General features: G+C 47.8%; 1 protein-coding gene and 1 long non-coding RNA gene across 2 annotated transcripts; both read left to right on the top strand.

Moving 5' to 3' along the window:
* The first annotated feature begins 8,126 nt into the window (after window positions 1–8,126).
* LOC135375894 (uncharacterized) lies at window positions 8,127–9,261 on the top strand. Its single transcript, XM_064608528.1, has 2 exons — window positions 8,127–9,051; window positions 9,114–9,261. The coding sequence occupies exons 1-2, from the start codon at window positions 8,160–8,162 to the stop codon at window positions 9,164–9,166; spliced, it is 945 nt and encodes a 314-aa protein (XP_064464598.1). The 5' UTR covers window positions 8,127–8,159; the 3' UTR covers window positions 9,167–9,261.
* A 978-nt stretch (window positions 9,262–10,239) lies between these two features.
* On the top strand, window positions 10,240–10,978 carry LOC135375887 (uncharacterized). The gene is made up of 2 exons (XR_010417425.1): window positions 10,240–10,352; window positions 10,818–10,978. It is a non-coding gene; the product is annotated as an uncharacterized LOC135375887 (long non-coding RNA).
* Window positions 10,979–18,082: the final 7,104 nt, after the last annotated feature.

Raw genomic sequence — 18,082 nt, 5'->3', positions numbered from 1 at the left:
AGCATAAGTAACGATTTTTTAAATATCGGCTACGAAAGGCAAGATGCGAAAATCGAGGTTTCTTTCGAGGACACGGTGGAAGCCGGCAGAACTTTTCGTGTCACCTCGGATCTCGAGAGGGATTTGGGAAAAGCCCTTTCGGAATTCGACGTTTCTTTCGCGTACAATAAATCGCGATACGACTTCGTCTTACCCGTGGACGTGAAAGCCGTGGAATTGGACCCTCGGCTCGCGCAAGCGCTCGACGCCTCGCTAGCGTCCCGCGAAGCAGGTCGTGCGGTGAAACCCCCCAAATTGAGCGAACGCGAAGCCACCTCCATCTTATTGGAGCACGCCGCACCCGTCGCTTTCGGCGACGTCACTCTGAATTCGGAAACCACGTCCCTACGGAACACACTCAACAAGTATTTCCAGACGCACAAGCTGGACGCCTCGCTAGAATTCGCGGATAACGTGTACTCTCTGAAAACACCGAAAGGGTTGCACGTACCGGAACCCTTTGTCAAGCTGCTACATCTCACACCCGTCGAGGGACACGAAGAAACGCTACGCGTCTCTCTCCCCGTAGCGCGCCAATTTTCTTTCACGATCAAGACGAAAATTCCTCGATCTTTGCAAGTACATGTGCCTCCCGGCTATTATGCGACGCCGCAAGCACTTCTAAATGCGATTAATCAGCGCGTAGGCGAACGCGCGCGCTTCAGCTTCGACGGAACCGAACAGAAATGTAAAATTCGGCTTTCCGAGGGCACCTCCACCCTAAGACTTTCCGAGTACCTGGCCGTGCTTTTGGGCTTCGAATCGCGTACCGTGTTCACGGGGGATGAGGATGCCACGAGCTCCGTCGAGGTACTCCTGGAACCCCCGTTTCACAACATAATCGTGTACACGGATATCGTGGAACCCACGTACGTGGGGAGCGGGAAAAAACCGATATTAAAAATACTACCCTTTTATTACGAGAAAGACAAGCACGTCGTCACCTACACGTTAGATAACATCCAGTATTTTAACCTGTCTCAATTCGAAATTCCTTCAGTGACGATCGTTCTCGCGGACGAAACGGGAAGACGTTTGCCGTTGCGGTCCAAAGGCAGAACCAATCTAACGTTGCATTTCAAATATGTACCGTAATTCCCCCAAAATAATTCCCGTGTACACGGGACCCCTTTTCCAACGAGGGGGCGGTGTGTTGAGCAACATATCCAAGTTTATCGTTCCCATCTGGCAGCAAATAAAACCGATCGCCAAGAGAACGTTGAAGCGCTTGGCGCGGAATTTGGCCGATGGCGAAGGAATATCGCGCGCAGTAAAAAAGACGGCCATAGCAACAGGGAGAGACGTGCTGGATTCCATGGAGGGCTCTGGAAACAACAATGGGAAGAAACGCCGCAAACGACAACAAAAGGCGCCGACACACGACGCACCTGCAGATATCTTTGGTACGCCGTGAAGGTCACACATCCGCTGCGCGCGCTCCGTCATGACGTCAACGAAAGGAAAAATACAGACGCCGATCTGTCTAACGAGTGATGTGATGATATTCGAACCCCCTTCCATTCAATACGGCGTGGAAGATACTTCGTACCAACTTTTTTATCCGGTCAACGGAGTAAATAATTCCGTGATCGAGTTTTGTATTCAAAATTTGCAAAGGGCACACTTGGATCTCTACGGCAGTTTCGTGTCTTTGACCGTGCGCATTGTTCGCGACGACGGGGAAGAAATGGACGAGAAAGATGTCGTTTTCCCAATAAACCACCTGTTGAGCGGCATGTTTAAGACGGTCACCGTTTATGCGAACAACAAACTCGTCAGTTCCAACGAGTTGTACGCCTACAGGAGTATTTTGGACGTCGTGCTTCATTCCACGCCCGCGGCTCAAGAAACAGTGCACGCGGCTGGACTTTATGTCGAGGACGACGAACATTTAAAGGACGATTACGACGTCTCGTCTCGCGGTCCGAAACAACGTTACGAAGCGACGAAGGGTGGAAAATACTTTAACCTGGTCGGTCAGATCAATACCGACCTGTTTCAACAGCCGCGCCTGATGGTACCTGCCGTCGAAATTCGCGTCGTTTTCCTGTTAAACAACGACGAATTTAAACTCGTATCGGTCCCCAAAGACAAGAAAACGTACAATTACGAGGTGGACATTAAAGAAATGACGTTACACTTGAAAAAGGTGACGCTGGCACCTTCCCTATTTTTGGAATACGAGCGGCGGCTTCAGACCACGCCGGCCATCTACGTGTTACGCGGATTGGAAACCAAGGTGCGGAGCTTGAGTGCCGGGAGCTTGGACGCTCACTTTGAAAACGTTTACCCCGAAAGGGTACCTTCCAAATTATGCGTCGCCCTGCTCGCCACGTCCGACTTTCTCGGCGACATCCAATCGAACCCCTACAAATTCCGTCATTACGACCTGTCTCATTCGATGCTCTCCGTGGACGGCCAGCAAGTGCGAGCCGAGTACGACTTTCAGAACGACCTCGTCAAAATTCCCTACTTTAACTTCTTGCAAGAACTGGGAGAGAAACATTTCAAGTATAGCTACGAGCGATTTAAAACGAACGGGTTCCTTCTCTACTTTAACTTGGACGTGGACAAGTGTTCTTCTCCTTCGCATTTGAACGAGTGGCGAAAAGGAAACGTTCGCCTGCAATTACGCTTCGCTAAAGCCCTTCCACACGCGGTCACCGTCCTCTTGATTTCCGAGTGTCCCAAGCTCATGTACGTCGACAAGGACCGTACGGTCACCTTCCCATAAGAAAAGATGTACGAGAGCGACATCTTGGAACTCGTGTCCCTGAACCCCCTCGCTTCCTCCATGCTGAGAGGCATTTGCGCTTCCGACGAAGCCTTCGTTTTACGCAAGCCCGGTTATTTAATCATCAATACGGAAGAGCGAAGAAGACGCGGGCAGCACTGGGTGCTCTACCTGAAAAACTACGACGGGTCTGCCGTGTTTTTCGACAGCTACGGACTTCCCCCCATCGAAGCAAACCTTCGAAGGACTTTACCTGTAGTGGACGAGTATAACGACAAGTGTATTCAATCGCCTTTTTCGCCTTACTGCGGGCTTTTTTGTATCTACGTAGCCACGCGCATGTCGAAACGCTACAGCTTGAAAAGTTGTGTATCCATGTTTTCCTGTAACCTCGAAGAGAATGACGAAACAATAAAACGTCTCCTCGTGAGCGAACTCGTTTCGTAAAAAATAGACTATTTATTTATTCACGACATACACAAGACCCTTGCGAGACGATCTTCCAACGTGCTGACCCGACGCTCACCGCCGTCGTCGCCGGTCTGCACCGTGACGTCGAGGGATGTGTGGAGAAGCCAGTAGCGACGGACGATAGGTCGGTTGAAACCCGCGTTGATGAGACACGGGTCGACTGTCTCTCCTCGTCTATACTTTTCCAACAGCTCGAGCTTGTAATCTACGAAACGCTTCATTTTCTTTGCAATCTTCCCACTGACGGTGAACAGACGTAAGGGTATCGTCTTGAGAATCGAGCGAAAGTCTCCCTCGCAGCTATCGCCGTGAATATAATCGCGTAATCGCAGCAAGTCCCGATACATTCGCGTTTGCACAAAGGTGGCAAACCTCTGCTCGGGCGTCATCATGACTGAGACGGAATGAGAGTAGACAACCTTTTTTATTTCTCGTTACACACGAATTAGGCTCCAGCTTTGGTTTCGTAGCCGGGAAGGCAGCCCAAATACGGACGAAGGCTCGAGTCTAACCAATGGCTGGGGTTTCTCGACCAGAGTCCACCGCAGCGACAGGTAGTCAGTTGATCGCCGATTCGCAAAAAGAAGGTCTTTGGAGGAGGCTTGAAGGTTAGGACCAGGGGTAGATCTCCCGTCAGTAGCCATTCGTAATCTGCAACGAAAGGAGTGTGAGAAACGCGTGTTTTTATATCTCAAACACACACACGTACAATCTTCTTCAGTCACAGAGTGACACTGATGGTCCATCTTCTCCATCTTCCTTCAATAGTCGAAGTCCTTCGCAACGTACGTCGAACGGTACCGTCCGACAGCCGAGAAACGGGCGAATCAATCGGTCCGTCCAATGCTTTTGCTCTGGAAAAAAATGTGAACGATTATAGAACGTATTAAAAAATAACGAGGAAGCGTACCTTTGGACCACAATCCACCGCAATTGGTGCAGAAGAAGCGGGCGCTGCCAATCTCCCGAAATATGTGAGGCGGGAAAAAACCGACTTCACGCGCAGCAAAAGTGTTGTACACTGGAAACGAAACTCTTCAAACATTTCGACGATGATGATGACGTCATGGGTATTACTTACGAGGATCTACCAAGCTGATCATAATGGAATGACGATCGACCATTCGCTTCGACATTTATAGTAAAGCTTTGCCTCTCACTCTCTATGACGTCATTGAACGTGTTTGGGCATGTTAAGACGTGTTTGAACATGTTTGAACATGTTCGGACACGGGCGGCGAACCGTCGAAGTCGCCCCTGGACACACTCGTTCCTCTCTCTTCCTCTTTATGACGTCATTGAACGTGTCTGAACATGTTTGGACGTGTTTGAACATGTTGTGACGTCACTGAACATGTCTGAACATGTTTGGACGTGTTTGAACATGTTGTGACGTGTGTAGACACGAACCCCGCAATACGAAAAACGTCACGCAGTACGAATTAGATTGGTGGTTAGTGTGTCGCGCCCAGTGTAGAAGGATCCTGGGTTCGAATCCCACTCTGGGACGACTTGTACATGACGACAAGAAGACCCAGAGTGTTAGCTAGAAATTAGTGTAATGTTTTATTCAACGCCGATGACATCATTGTCATATGCGACATCGCAAAAAGGCGCGAAAGACGGAAGGCGGGGTGGTCAAAGTACAGACGACACCGTCGCAATGCGAGGAGGAGGAGAGCGGTGTAGCGACTATAAAAGGTGCGCTAGTTCTACGACGATTGATCGACAGCCCACGAGGGGCATTCATCCACGACGTGAGTCGTTTCGTGGACCAAAATGTAAGTTGACCGTCACTGCTGTGAGAGTGTATTCTATGCATGACATTGTTTTTCAGGAACCAATAGCCGCTGTCACCGCATGTCACTGAACACAGGGTCTCATCCCATCCTCTCTCATCATCATCATCAATCTCAAGCGTTCCTCAACTGAAGGGAAAAGTGAGCATTGTTTCGTGAGAGGAAATCTCGTACTGATTTTGTTTGACCGCAGTGCCGCGCTGTCTCGTATGTCAGTACGACCCCATCGATGCCATGCTCGTGGCCGTAGAAAGAGAGCACGAAGCTAGAATAGAGAATCTCGGTAATAGCCCAGTCGTCCTTTCAGATGACGACGACGACGACAGAGTCAGTAGTCCGCCTTTCGTAATACCTGAAACGGACGACGACGACGACGACGACCCCTAGATGGACATGACAATGCAGACGAATTGCTCATGTGGGAAGGGGATCAGTCGTATGCAGATTTCATTCCTCTGTCTGGTAGGGTTCGAGATGAATCACCAGATGCAAGCCCAGAATTTCGAAACGAAGCTGAGCCTGTCCAGGGTCGTAGAATCGTTGAATTGAGAGAACACGTCGTAGAGAATCATCCCTCCGTCACGGAGAGACGATTCCTTCCTTTCTTTGTCACAGATGAGGCATTTGATGGAACGGCTACTAGGTACACGCTTCTCTGTTCCCCGCACGACGACAACGTCGACGATTTGCGACTCTATCTACCGAGCATAGCTCCAGTAATCACGCGCGTCCTCGAAGCTTATCCCATGCCTTTCAAATTTTGTCTGTGCTCGAAGGCGCTCATGGTTAAGGACGGAGCCGACGGGTTGACTTCGCATCTCCTTCACGTGAACCTTCACATGAGAGTCGTTCATAACCGCCAAGAAATCGAAGGCGCGATAAATGCTGCCATCGCAGAGTCCTCGCAACGCGTTGAAAACTATGCGAGAGAAGGGTCTGGTTTCACCTCGAACGACGTCCAATGTGTCGACTTAAAACTAACGCGTTTGAAACCGAAGCGGATTGGGTGCACGATCGAGCTTCCCGAAATGTTGAAGAAAAAAACAAAGACTCTCACAAACGTCAAACTTCCGCCGAATCACGAAAACGAGTGTTTCAAGTACAGCGTGCTGGCACTCTTACATCCTTTGAGGAACAACCCAAACGATTATGCCAGATACCGCAAATACATGAATCCTTCGAATCCGGAGACGCGTGTAACATACTGGCCACCCTGCTTCCCAGTCACTTACGAAGACATTGCCCTGTGGGAGAGAAAAAACAAAATCTCCGTGTACATCTACGTGTTCGACGAGCAGACGAGTTCGATATCTACCGGACGGGTTCCCTGCACGCTCTATCAGGACAAAGTCCACCTGCTCGAGGTTAGGGAGCATTTCTATGGGATCCGAAAATTTAGCACTTTCATGGGGCGAGGTGACTATTTTTATTGCGAGAAATGCACGAGCGGTTATAGGACGAGAGGGGCGTTGGAGCAGCACGAACGTTTGTGTCGAGACGTAAACGAAGTAATTCTCGAAATGCCAAAAGCGGGGGAGAGCGTCTCCTTCACCAAGATACAGTACATGCATCCCTATCCCTATTTTGCGGTGTTGGACACGGAAAGCATACTGGAAAAGGACGCGCTCGTTAAGGACGCCTCGAGTGTGCACAGGATGAGCTCGTATAGCATTGTGCTAGTGAGAAGTTGTGATGGGAAAATAATGGACGTAGATGGCTATTTGGGACCCAACGCGGCAGAAAAATGCTTGCTCTCGCTCAAGCGATTTAGCGAACAAATCGATAGGCTGAACCGTCTTCCCTCACCGTTGGTCATGAGTATGGAAGACCACTTTCGGCACGCGAGCGCTACGCACTGCGAATTTTGTGGAATCGAATTTAACCGACATACGCGGAAGGTGTCGCATCACGACCACACCCGTTTCGTAGACCCCGGTTCCTCGAATTTTGTCGCGACGCTGTGTGATACGTGTAACCTTACGTGTCGTAACACCAAAGAACTCGTCGTGTGCGTGCACAACCTGCAGTACGATTTGAGCTCCCTTCTCCGCCACATGCACGTTCTAAATCTGGGCGAACCGTGGATCTTAGCTTCGAGCTCGGAAAAGATAAGAGGGTTCAATATTGGTGATCTCTATTTCCGCGATACCACGCAGTTTTTCAACCTCTCGTTGTCGAACCTGGTGGAAGCCCTGCTCGCCAGCGGTGGTGAAAGCGCGTTTCATTGTACCCGTCAAATGTTTGGTGACCGTTTCCGACGTCTCCTCAAGAAGGGAATTTACCCGTACACCTTCGTCGACAGTTTCGAAGCGTACAATTTGCCCGCACTACCGCCAAAGGAAGCTTTCAAAAGTGACCTGAACGATGAAGAGATCACGGACGAGGACTATCAGTACGCCCTCGAGATTTTCGAATTGTTCAAATGCAAGGACCTAGGAGATTACACGCGTCTCTACGTCACGCTGGACGCTTGTCAGCTCTGCGACGTCGTACTGTATTTCAGGAAGATTGCGCTAGAGACGGATGGGATGGATATCTTACGTGCCATGTCCCTCGCCAGTTACGCGTGGAGCAGCGCTCTGAAGCTCACCAAAGTCAAACTCGAGCTCATGAGCGATCGCGAGATGTATGAAACGATCGAGAAGGGGATCAGGGGAGGCATTTGTAACAGCTTCCACAGATACTGTAGGGCTAATCACGAGGGGTGTGACGATTACGATCCCCACCAAGAAAAGACTTTTATCCAGTACCTCGACGTGAACAGTTTGTACCCGTACGCGATGACTTTTCATCTCCCAACAGGAGGTTTTGAGTGGGTGGATCCTTCGAGGTGGAGCGAGATCGATTTTCTCAACATTCCTCACGATTCGGAAGTGGGTTACGTGTACGTGGTAGACTTGTCATATCCAGAAGAACTGCACGCGCTCACCAGGGATTTTCCCCTGGCACCCGAACACAGGTGCGTGGACGAGAACGAACTGTCCCCCTACCAACGTCGCCTGAAAGATGCGTTGTCGCTGAACGCCCCTCCCACCAAGAAACTCTTGCTGACGTGCCACGACAAAGAACACTATGTCGTTCATTATGCATTGCTCGCTCTGTACGTGAGGTTGGGCATGAAAATAAAACGTGTTCACAACATCCTCTCGTTCCACCAAGACAACTTTTTGCGAACCTTCGTGCAGAGAAACGTCGCGTTGAGGAATGCCGCGACCACGAAATTCGAGCGACTTCTGTACAAAACCATGTCGAACAGCACGTTCGGTAAGTCGATACAAAATGTGAGACGCATGAAAAGGTACGCTATAGCCTACGACAAAGAAAGCGCGCTCCGAAAAGCTAGCTCCGTCGACAGTCAGCATTTTCACATTCTGAGTGATAAGTGCATCTTATACGAGATGAAGCAACGCCGCATCAAATGCACGCACCCCCTTTACGTGGGCTTTGCCATTCTTGAAATATCCAAAGTCCGAATGTACAGCTTCATCTACGAGTCGCTCTTTTCTCGCTTGACATGTCCAGTGCAATTGATCTATAGCGACACGGACAGCATAATTTTTTCTCTCACGTGTGAAAGCCTGGAAGAGCAGCTGATGAAGATTGAGAGTGAGTTAGATCTATCTTCCTATCCGCCGGACCACCCACTTTTCAACGACGAGCACGCGAATCAGATGGGGTACTTCAAAGACGAGACGGGAGGTGGAGTTATTCAGGAAGTCGTAGCCATCCGAGCGAAAATGTACAGCATCCTCTTGGCTGGGACACACAAACAGATCGCGAGAGCGAAAGGAGTTAAGAAAGACGTGGTGAGGAAACATTTATTGCACGAAGTGTACCGAGATTCTCTGTTCAATGAAAAGGCGGTCTCTCAGAAGCAGTGCACCATCCAGAGTATAAAGCAAACGATGTACACCATTTCGAGACTCAAGAAGAGCTTGGTCCCCTACGACGACAAGCGCTATCTCGTGGATGCCGTACACTCCTTCCCTTATGGAAGCTGCGAATACGGTAAGCTTTCCTAGTGTTTTGACGCGTATAGGATTACGATAGTGCTCTCTCTCTTTGTGCAGCAACGGAAAACCCGGAAGAGAGCCCGAGAGCGTCGTCGTCAGGCATCGAGTAACCGCAGAACAAAGAGCTGCACGCGCATGTAATCGAGAATAAAAGTTCTAGTCGAGACATGCTTCTCTCTCTCTCTCTCTCTCTCTCGCAGACAGGAGAAGCACGGGACATCGTGGTAGTGTGGTAGCGGAATGGGTGTACGAAAAGAATGACCATTCCGTCATCGTGCTGACGCAGTGACCCGCGCAATGACGGCGCTGCGATGAAGATTCCCCTTTTCTGGCACGTCTGATCATCTCGTTCTGTTCGTGAGATCAGACAAGGGAGGGAGGGTGCAGGCATCTATTGACCAAGTCCTTTGTATGTATTCAATAAAGATGTTTCAGTGAAAGAACACACAGAGTCTCGTCAAAGTTATTCGGACTGTTTAATGCGTTGCATGTCAATAACCAATCGGTATTTCAATAAATCAATGACAAAATTGGCGATGTAGACTGCTTGCAAATGTCGCTGCTTCCGCAGGGCGTGCTTAATATGAGCGATGGCACGAGCGAGAAGGTCCACGATGTCTGCAGCGATGTAGTTGAATTCTGCGTTGGCCAAGCTCACAAATTCGCACATTAGTCCCAGGGGTCCGTCTGGAACCGTTATGCAGACGTTCTTGTAACGGGCGTAGATCCGACGCACCATCTCCTGCAGTGGCCCCGGCGAGATCTCTCCTATATTGCCAAAGCCTACCATGTCTATCACGTAGCGAAAAGCAGTGATGACGAGCTCGTTGCGGGGACTTTCGCCGTTGAAACATTCCTTCTCCACTTCTTCCCAAGAAGCGTGGGTGCGGGAACAATTTTGTAAAGAGTGGTAGCTGAACATCTTCACGTAGTGATGACGCGAGCGCGGTGCGCGCTGCCTTTATAGAGATAAACGCGCGCGCGCAAAGAACGGAGAATGAAAGCGAAACTGAAAAGCCACCCGTCGCCGCTAGGAGCGCGCGCGCAGCAGAGAGCCGAAACCGAAAACACCCGCGGCCGGCGCAGAGGGAGCTAGCAGCGCGCGCGCGCATGCGCGGACGGGTGGAGCAGAGGGCGCGCGCGCGCGTCGCCTCTCTCAGTTTCTCTCGGACCGTCGCGGAAGACGGACGTGCGCTCCGCGCGCTCGCTCAATTGCTGGCTGGATCTCGTAGAGAGCAGACGTGTTGTTCTCCGCGCTCGCTCAGTTTCTGCCTGGAAGTTGCCGCGGGGGAAAAGGTGAGTGATTTGACGCGCTCTTTTTCTCGTATGTTTGCCGTGTTTAGCGGTGACCGCGCTCGTGCTAAGCCTTTTCTCGCATGTTTAGACTTGTTTTGCGGTGTCCAAGCCTGTTGACGCATGTTTAGCGATGTGTGGTCCCTGCCTTGTGTTAGCTGCGTAGTGTTGAGGTTATGCCCAAGCGCGCTCCTTTTCTCGTATGTTTGCCGTGTTTAGCGGTGACCGCGCTCGTGTTAAGCCTTTTCTCGCATGTTTAGCGATGTGTGGTTCCCGCCTTGTGTTAGCTGCGTAGTGTTGTGGTTAGGCCTAAGCGATCGTCCCCCCGTAAGCCTTTTCCCCCCGATGTGTACTGTTTTCTGTTTAGCAGTAGCGGTTAGACCTTTTCTCTCGCATGCCTAGACTTGTTTAGCAGTGCTGTCATTTTTACCTGCCGCTAGTATCTTGTTCTCTGTCTCTCTCCTCTAGAGCTATGATGGTGGCGCCATCTGGTGTGATGCCTTGCAACTAAGTGGCCACCTGTCGTCGATCTCTGCAACTACCCGACGTCAACAAGCACTGGTCACCCCGGAGCCGTTTCTTCGCCGCGGCATCGTTGATTTTCGAATAAATTGTTTCTCTCCACTCTATTTCTATCTTTTCATTTTATTTTCTACCTATTTTTTTATTTTTTATCAGCTCAAGTATCCGGAAACTCACATCTTCGTCTGGACGTGTCTTAGATGATCCCCAATTAGTGTAATGACTCCCTGGTGGGTCCTGATTAATGTGGGGGGTCCCAATTAGCTCTAATTGCTAATTAATGGCGTCCAGGCAAAGATGTCAGTTTCCGGATACTTGAGCTGATACATTACTACTTACAATTTGGACAAATATAACATACTTCTCTCATACAAATTCTCATAATGGTCATGCAAACACAACTCAATCCTTTACAGTGGGGCCTTGAAGAAGAGCGAGGTCTTAGAGCACAATGAACCACGGGCAGTGGTAGATGGATTATCGGTGTTTTTCTCATCATTGGTAGCAGCGTTATTCCATTATATTATTCAGCATCGCTCGTTATCTTATGCAACTTCTACAGGAGTTAGTAATATCTACAGCGGCCCGAGGGAGGTCAAAGATCCCTCTCTGGCTCCATAGATTCGCTATAGTCGTGTTCAACTTAAGAAGGAAAAGAAATCTAATGCGTCACCTCCGAAAATAATACTGCGGGAAATATCACTGATAGGATGGCTGGACGCAGAGAGGTCACGCTCTCACCGTGCGCCAGATAATGTAATCCATCATACTCACTATGCTTCCGTATTGGCGGTTGAGAGTTGGCCGCATGACACTACGCTGCGGCAGAAAGTGCGCTCCTCTACTGATGCCGCATAGTGGCACTGCAGTATGCCTCCTTGCGCGCTACTGCGTCCCCTTCTCTCCAATGGCGTATGTAGTGGGCGGACTAGATTTCTTTTATTTCTTAAATTTCCCGAACCCCCCATAATTATTTTGCTGGAAACGGTTCTTCCCGCCGAGAAACTAATATGCCAGAAATTTTTCCATGCGAAATCGCCCAGTCCATGAGAAGCACGCGCTTCACATTTCTCTTCCGCACTCCTCCTTTCCAACGCGCATCCTCCTGCTGATCGAGTATCTATGCGGGCTGCCCCCGTTACGTCACCGGTGTTGCGTAATGCCAATAAAATGCTGCGCCATGGCCAGCTTCAGCGTGGCGCGGTGGCGCCTGCTAAGTCTGTCAGTCGCACCTACAAGGCCACAAGGTCTCTGGTCGCGTCTGAGGGCTGAAGCCATATGTTTCTCGTTTCTCTTTGTTACAGGCGTCCGGATAACACGCCATAATGAACAGCTTTTTGTATGTGAATCGTTTGCTACACTTGCGCTGGCAGGTATGACATGTGAGTCGAATGTAACCGTCTTCTGGTTGGCGACCGGTCACAAGCAAAGCAAGCACCCACCTCCGAGCTATGAAGTTTTTGCTGACGAGATACATGGGGCCTCTCTAGCGATTCACCGAACGTTGTATTGGTCGTATCGCCGTCACCAATGGAAGTGTCTGGTGGTTGCCTGGCGTTGCAATTATATTTACGTGTTGGCAATCTGAAAACAAAGCAAGTGTCTTGTGAAGTGTGGCTCTGATATTTGGAAGCTGTCCCCCTTTTGTTGCACGATGTAAAAGGCTGGGTGGTCTAATGCATTGTTTTACCTTGTTCCAACTCCCATTCTTCATTATCATTACCATTATTATTCGAAGAAGCTTCTCGCTTTCAAGCGTTCGTGATTTACTCAACACTTCGTGGTTTATAGATGCGAAGGGCTGGCTGAATTTCCTTCCGTCAAAGTACTTATTGTTTGCCTAAGAATATGTGTAACGGAAGAATTTGTGTTTTGTGAGGTATTCGATGTTCAGCACGTCGTAAATGTGAACAGTTAGTATTAACGACACCTACAGAAACTCAACTGTAGCGTATTCTGCACATCGTATTTATTTCTGATAGCTGTTTTGTTGTTTAACACATTTATGGTTCATCCAAGTTCATAATGCTATGTAATGCACCCATAATTAACTCGAGGCTGAGAGACGCAAACTAGCGACACCAACTCGTCTGCGTCATTGTCACTTTATACTGTGGTGTTATATCAGCTTGAAGCCACGTGTTGCTGTACCTGGAAAGCGGCAAAAGCCCCAGCAGTCACGTAACAAGCCCTTATTTTTGCAATTGAAAAGGAAAGAAAGATAAGGTAATTGGTACTGTTTCAAATGAATTGCTTTTTAGTCTAGTGGCGGAAATCTGCCTTTTTTTGTAAAATAACTGTCCAATTTGCCACCTGGGCAGAGCGCCCTCAGCTGTGCACTCTTAAAAAAAAAGGGTGTACTCTAACTCCTTTCCTTGCCACATATATAACACCCTTTTGGAGAGTACAATTACGCTCAAAGGGGTGTCTGATCACTCCCTCAAGGGAGTAGCATAACACCTTCTCCCATCCAGGGAGTAATATTACTCTCCAGTAGGGAGAAAGGTGTTATGCTACTCCCTTGAGGGAGTGAGGAGACACCCTTTTGACACCCTCTCCAAAAGGGTGTTATATATGTGGCAAAAAAGGAGTTAAAGAACACCCTTTTTTTAAGGGTGTGCAGGCTTCGCCGAGGATGTGGGACTTGTCAAGGACGAGGGCACCAGTCTCAAACAGCTGAAATGTTGCCATTTAGCTCAAATAGTACGATAACAAAAATACACAAGAGCTAATAACGGAAACTGCTACGTACTGCGATTTATAACACTAAAATCTGGCATACCACCTTTTGCATGTGGGACCAGGATCATAGGGAACTAAAAAACGAATACAAGCATCAGTGATCAGGCATACTACGCAAGTGCTAATTGTCCAGTCTTTCATGAAAATAGATATATTCAGCAATGACAAACACATGCGGACATAGGAGGACAGGCATCTCGTCGCCGAATGTGTCTAAAGGCGGTGCTATATTTATGCATCCCTCACATAGCCAGCATGCACCACAACGTATACAGCTGCTAACAACCAATATAAGTTATTTCACATTCATCTTACCTTGCGAAGGCGCAGACCTTGTTGCATATTTCATACGTAATTTAATGTATGTGCATAAGATACATTTTCCGCTCAGAATGTTTCGAACGCAAGATTATTTTTCAGCAGTAAAGTTCAGTATTTTGTTTAAGATGTGCGGAAATTCCTACCTCCAACTTTTCCGCCTGTTTGCTGTGCGCGGATTGATCAGTTTTTCCTGTGGTAATGTGGCGCAACTGTCATTATAAGCGACAACTCATCGAGTCATCAGTAACTATACCCGATCGAAAAATCCATAAGGAATTCTAATGGTCCATTACAATATTATGAGGGACCACCAAAACAGCTTGTCGGTACATTAACAACTCCTAGTGGTCCAACAGGGCTGTTAGCGGTCCGACAGATACTGCCCAGAGCCCGTCAGGTGGATCGAATGGCCCCACAAAAAGGCCTGATGATGCCACAGGGCCCCTGACGGCCCAACAAAGCGTATCTAACTGCCCATCAGGTGAGGAAAACGGAATGGTACGTCAACGAGGCTCTGCGGTCAAATATGTGATGCCATATTGTAGGTCACGTACCCCTAACTGGACATCAGAGATGTAGAATAGCATATAATCGCCAAACCACTCCATGCAGGACGCCGTAAAGGACAGAACTGGAAAAGCTAAGACGGAATTTGCGTCCAGTCCTGGTCTCCTTTAGTGTTTCCTTGTGTCGAAATTCTGCTATATAAAAAAAAAGAGCAACGCTGTAGTTGACATTCTTCCAGTATTCAATATGGTACCTCGCATTGTCCTGACAGGCCGATAGACCTCCGACAGTCAGGCTACTAATTTTTTTATGCCGTCTTATTACTACTCGGAATATTGTAATATTTCTCAAGATTCAGTCGTTTGTGATATATCACCCCCATAAAACTTGCCTAAAACTGATCAGCTCTCAGAGTCTCAAGCTGCGAACGCCCCAGTGTGTAAAGGCGATTCAGCATCGCGCGACGCTCGCAGACTATCAAAGGTATTAAAAGCGAAAAAAGAAACCCATGCCGGGAAACAAACAAAAGGATGACACAAACCACAGCACAGACTGACGAACAAGATTTTTATTGACAGACTTGCTTCTTAAGTAACCTGAGCCAGTACAGTACTTATTAAACGTTCTCCTGTTAGCAACTCCCAAGTCATGTACTTTCGAAAAGAGAAAGACACTAGGCAAGCTTGAAGGCGCAAAAGGGTAACCTTTCAGAAGAGGGCGTTGCTGGCTCAGGTGATGTAAGAGGCCGGTCTGTCAATCAAAATCTTGTTCGTCAGTCTGTGCTGTGTGTTGTGTCGTCCTTTTATATGTTTTCCGGCACGGATTTTTTCTCTATAGTTGGTAAACTTTGAAATACCGACGACCCCAATTTTTAACAATTTTCGATAAAAGGCCACTTGCCTTGCGCGAGTACCATAAGCATCCATAAAACGACTGCGAGCTTCATAGGTGAACGTCGCTTTTCGTATATCCGCCGAGTGTCGCGTGTCGGCAGTTTCGAAAATTTCCCTAGTCTTGACAGAATTCCCTGATGGAATGGAGTGTTGCGAGAGGGAAAAAACGCGCAATTGCATGCAGAAGGTTGATTCTCGGTGGACATACAGAATGCCTAAACCAAGACGAGTAAGCAACACAGACGTTGTGGCAGTCTTGAGTTAGTACCTCAAGCCACTGCAAACTTCAGTGTTGCGTGTGTGAGTAAATGTGAGGTGTCTAAACAAGTTTAGACACCTCACCTCTTCTGTATAACCGCGGCAACAAACAGGGCTATCGGATTCGCCTAATCACGGAAGACGAGCTGTAAGTATAGTATATGTGCCGTCTGCGTCCACTTCCACTTTGATGCCAATGCATCAAAGGAAATGGACCCTGCCATCCTAGCAAGGCTCTGGTCCTTCAGTTGTGGAGAGGGTTTATTTAATTTTTTACATTTTCTGTTCACTTCTTGAAATGCTGCGCGCGTTGTATATTTTGAAAAGTCTGGGAAACGAAAGAATAGAAGGAAGGACATTTAATTGGGTCATGAGAGGAGTCGGAAAAAAAGGCAGAAAGAAACAAATTTTGTTTTTAACTTGTTTTTGATTTTGTGGAGCTCCTATTAGGCCATTAGACCCTTAGGTACAAATGGTCCCATCAAACCGCTAAACCGTTAGTCCTATTGGAGATATCCGAAATTAGGATAGGTCTAATGGTTCCATTACGATTGGCTTTGATGGTTTTTTTTTTGGATCGGGAAGGTGGTAAGAAGATCAAACGAGTGCCATAATGCTTGCTCATACTTTCACCAATACCTCCAAGAAAAATATACAGCCTTTGGAATGCCGTTGCCATACCTTAGAATTACACAAGAAATCACAAGAATTACTGAATGCTGTCTTCCCTTTCCAGCCGCGCGAGGGCTTCCCATACAAAGCGTTCGGCTATACGAAAAAAAAACTACGTTTAATACGCTTTTTCGGGGAGTATGAGCTCCTCAGAAATACTCTACCCATGAAGATGAGATTACAATGAAGCATTTACAGAAAACAAAACATACGTAACTCATTAAACATGCCAAACGCTGTGAACAATAGGGATGTGCCAACCGAATCTGCGAATCTACGAATCCTCGAATCCTAGGCAGGGATTTGAGATTCAGGAATCCGAATCCCATTGCCCAAAACGGCGAATCGAATCTTTCGAATCCAGCAACCACGTTTATTTGTTTCTTTTCCACATTGGCTCCTCTGGAGTCTGCCGAAAGCCTCATTGGCCGACAGGTGTTTTCTTGTTTGTTTGTTTACATTGCTCTGCACTGAATGAATTTAGGCAGGAACTGTTACATTACAAGTTTTTGCGTTTGATTGTTGATTAGTTTTATAGAAATAATTCAGACTCGAGAATTTATGCTTTTTTTTTGTAGTCGATGAACAGCATGTTAAACAAATGACGTTTAAGAAGAACTATATGGGTATATTTTCTCCCGAAACTGAAGCATTACTTAATTCGTTAATATTCTGCTTCAAAACACTTTTCACTAGAAGTGTCTTTTTTTTCCTGGCTTTTTAAACTCTTTTTAAAGAAAGGATTCGAAAGATTCGAGATTCGTAAGATTCGTGGATTCGTAGAACCTCCCTTGGATTCGGATTGGGATTCGTAAAAAATCTGGATTCGTCCCATCCGTAGTAAACAATAAACTGCTTGCACGTTAATCGCCTGTGTACAGCCAGCAAGCAACTGAGCAAAGAGAATTAGTAAGCGTGTTGGCATACGCTGACTCCCATATTATTATGTCTCTGTAAGCTAAGGTAACCCTACATTGCCGGAACTGCTTAAGCTACCACCGGCACACACACCTTAAAGCAAACTTGGTGGTACGTTTGGACAAGCACAGAAAGTTTAACGTACGTTTGGACGTACGTACGTACGTCGTAACGTACTTGGTACGTTTGGATCGTGGCGACATCTCGTAATGTTACCGATGTATTTGAGCATTCCTGTTCGGAAGGACAGGATACTTGCTCTTCTGCGAACAAAAAAACACATTTTGAAATGTGCAATCAACACGCTCACACTTGTTTTGCGACCGATTGTATGACGGAAACTACAGCTTCGCAGCCTATATTATGCAGTATTATATGCACATCCATTTGTGTAAGTCACGATGCCGCATTAGTTGATCGAATGCGCCTCGATGTGGCTTTCACAGCACGGTGGCGTTACCGCTTGGGGCACGTTGACTCTCCCCAATGCAGTCACTGCGGTGCTGCTGAAGATCTAGAGCACATTCTTCTCCATTGCCCACACTGCCGACCTTCTCGAACGGTACTCTTCGGATCCCTTAACCAGCTAGACTCCAGCCCTCTCTCTCTCACAAAATTGATTGGTCCCTTGCCACATCCAGCCTACCAACGCTCTGCTGTCAAAGCGCTCTTCACCTTTCTGGATACCATAGGACTTCCATCCTTATTGTGAAGGGGCTCGTTATTTTATTCCCCGCATCGCCACCAGCAGCAATGGGATAGAGTACCGCCCCTGGCGAGGAAACTCCCCATTCATCATCTTGTAATAAAGTTGTTGTTGTTGCCCATTTGTGTACCGGATATGTGCGATAAAAAAGGTTAATAATGTACGGAATAACCCGAATTATATTCCAAGTATTT

Source organism: Ornithodoros turicata, chromosome 1, assembly GCF_037126465.1.
Source record: "Ornithodoros turicata isolate Travis chromosome 1, ASM3712646v1, whole genome shotgun sequence".
NCBI classification, from domain to species: domain Eukaryota; kingdom Metazoa; phylum Arthropoda; class Arachnida; order Ixodida; family Argasidae; genus Ornithodoros; species Ornithodoros turicata.
The sequence above is the reverse complement of the archived record's forward strand: the minus strand, read 5'-3'. Positions and strand labels throughout refer to the sequence as shown.

Coding starts and splice junctions, on each gene's coding strand:
- LOC135375894 (XM_064608528.1), top strand. CDS start 8,160: ATGAAAATAAAACGTGTTCACAACATCCTCTCGTTCCACCAAGACAAC. Junction 9,052..9,113: donor TTATGGAAGCTGCGAATACG/GTAAGCTTTCCT, acceptor CTCTTTGTGCAG/CAACGGAAAACCCGGAAGAG.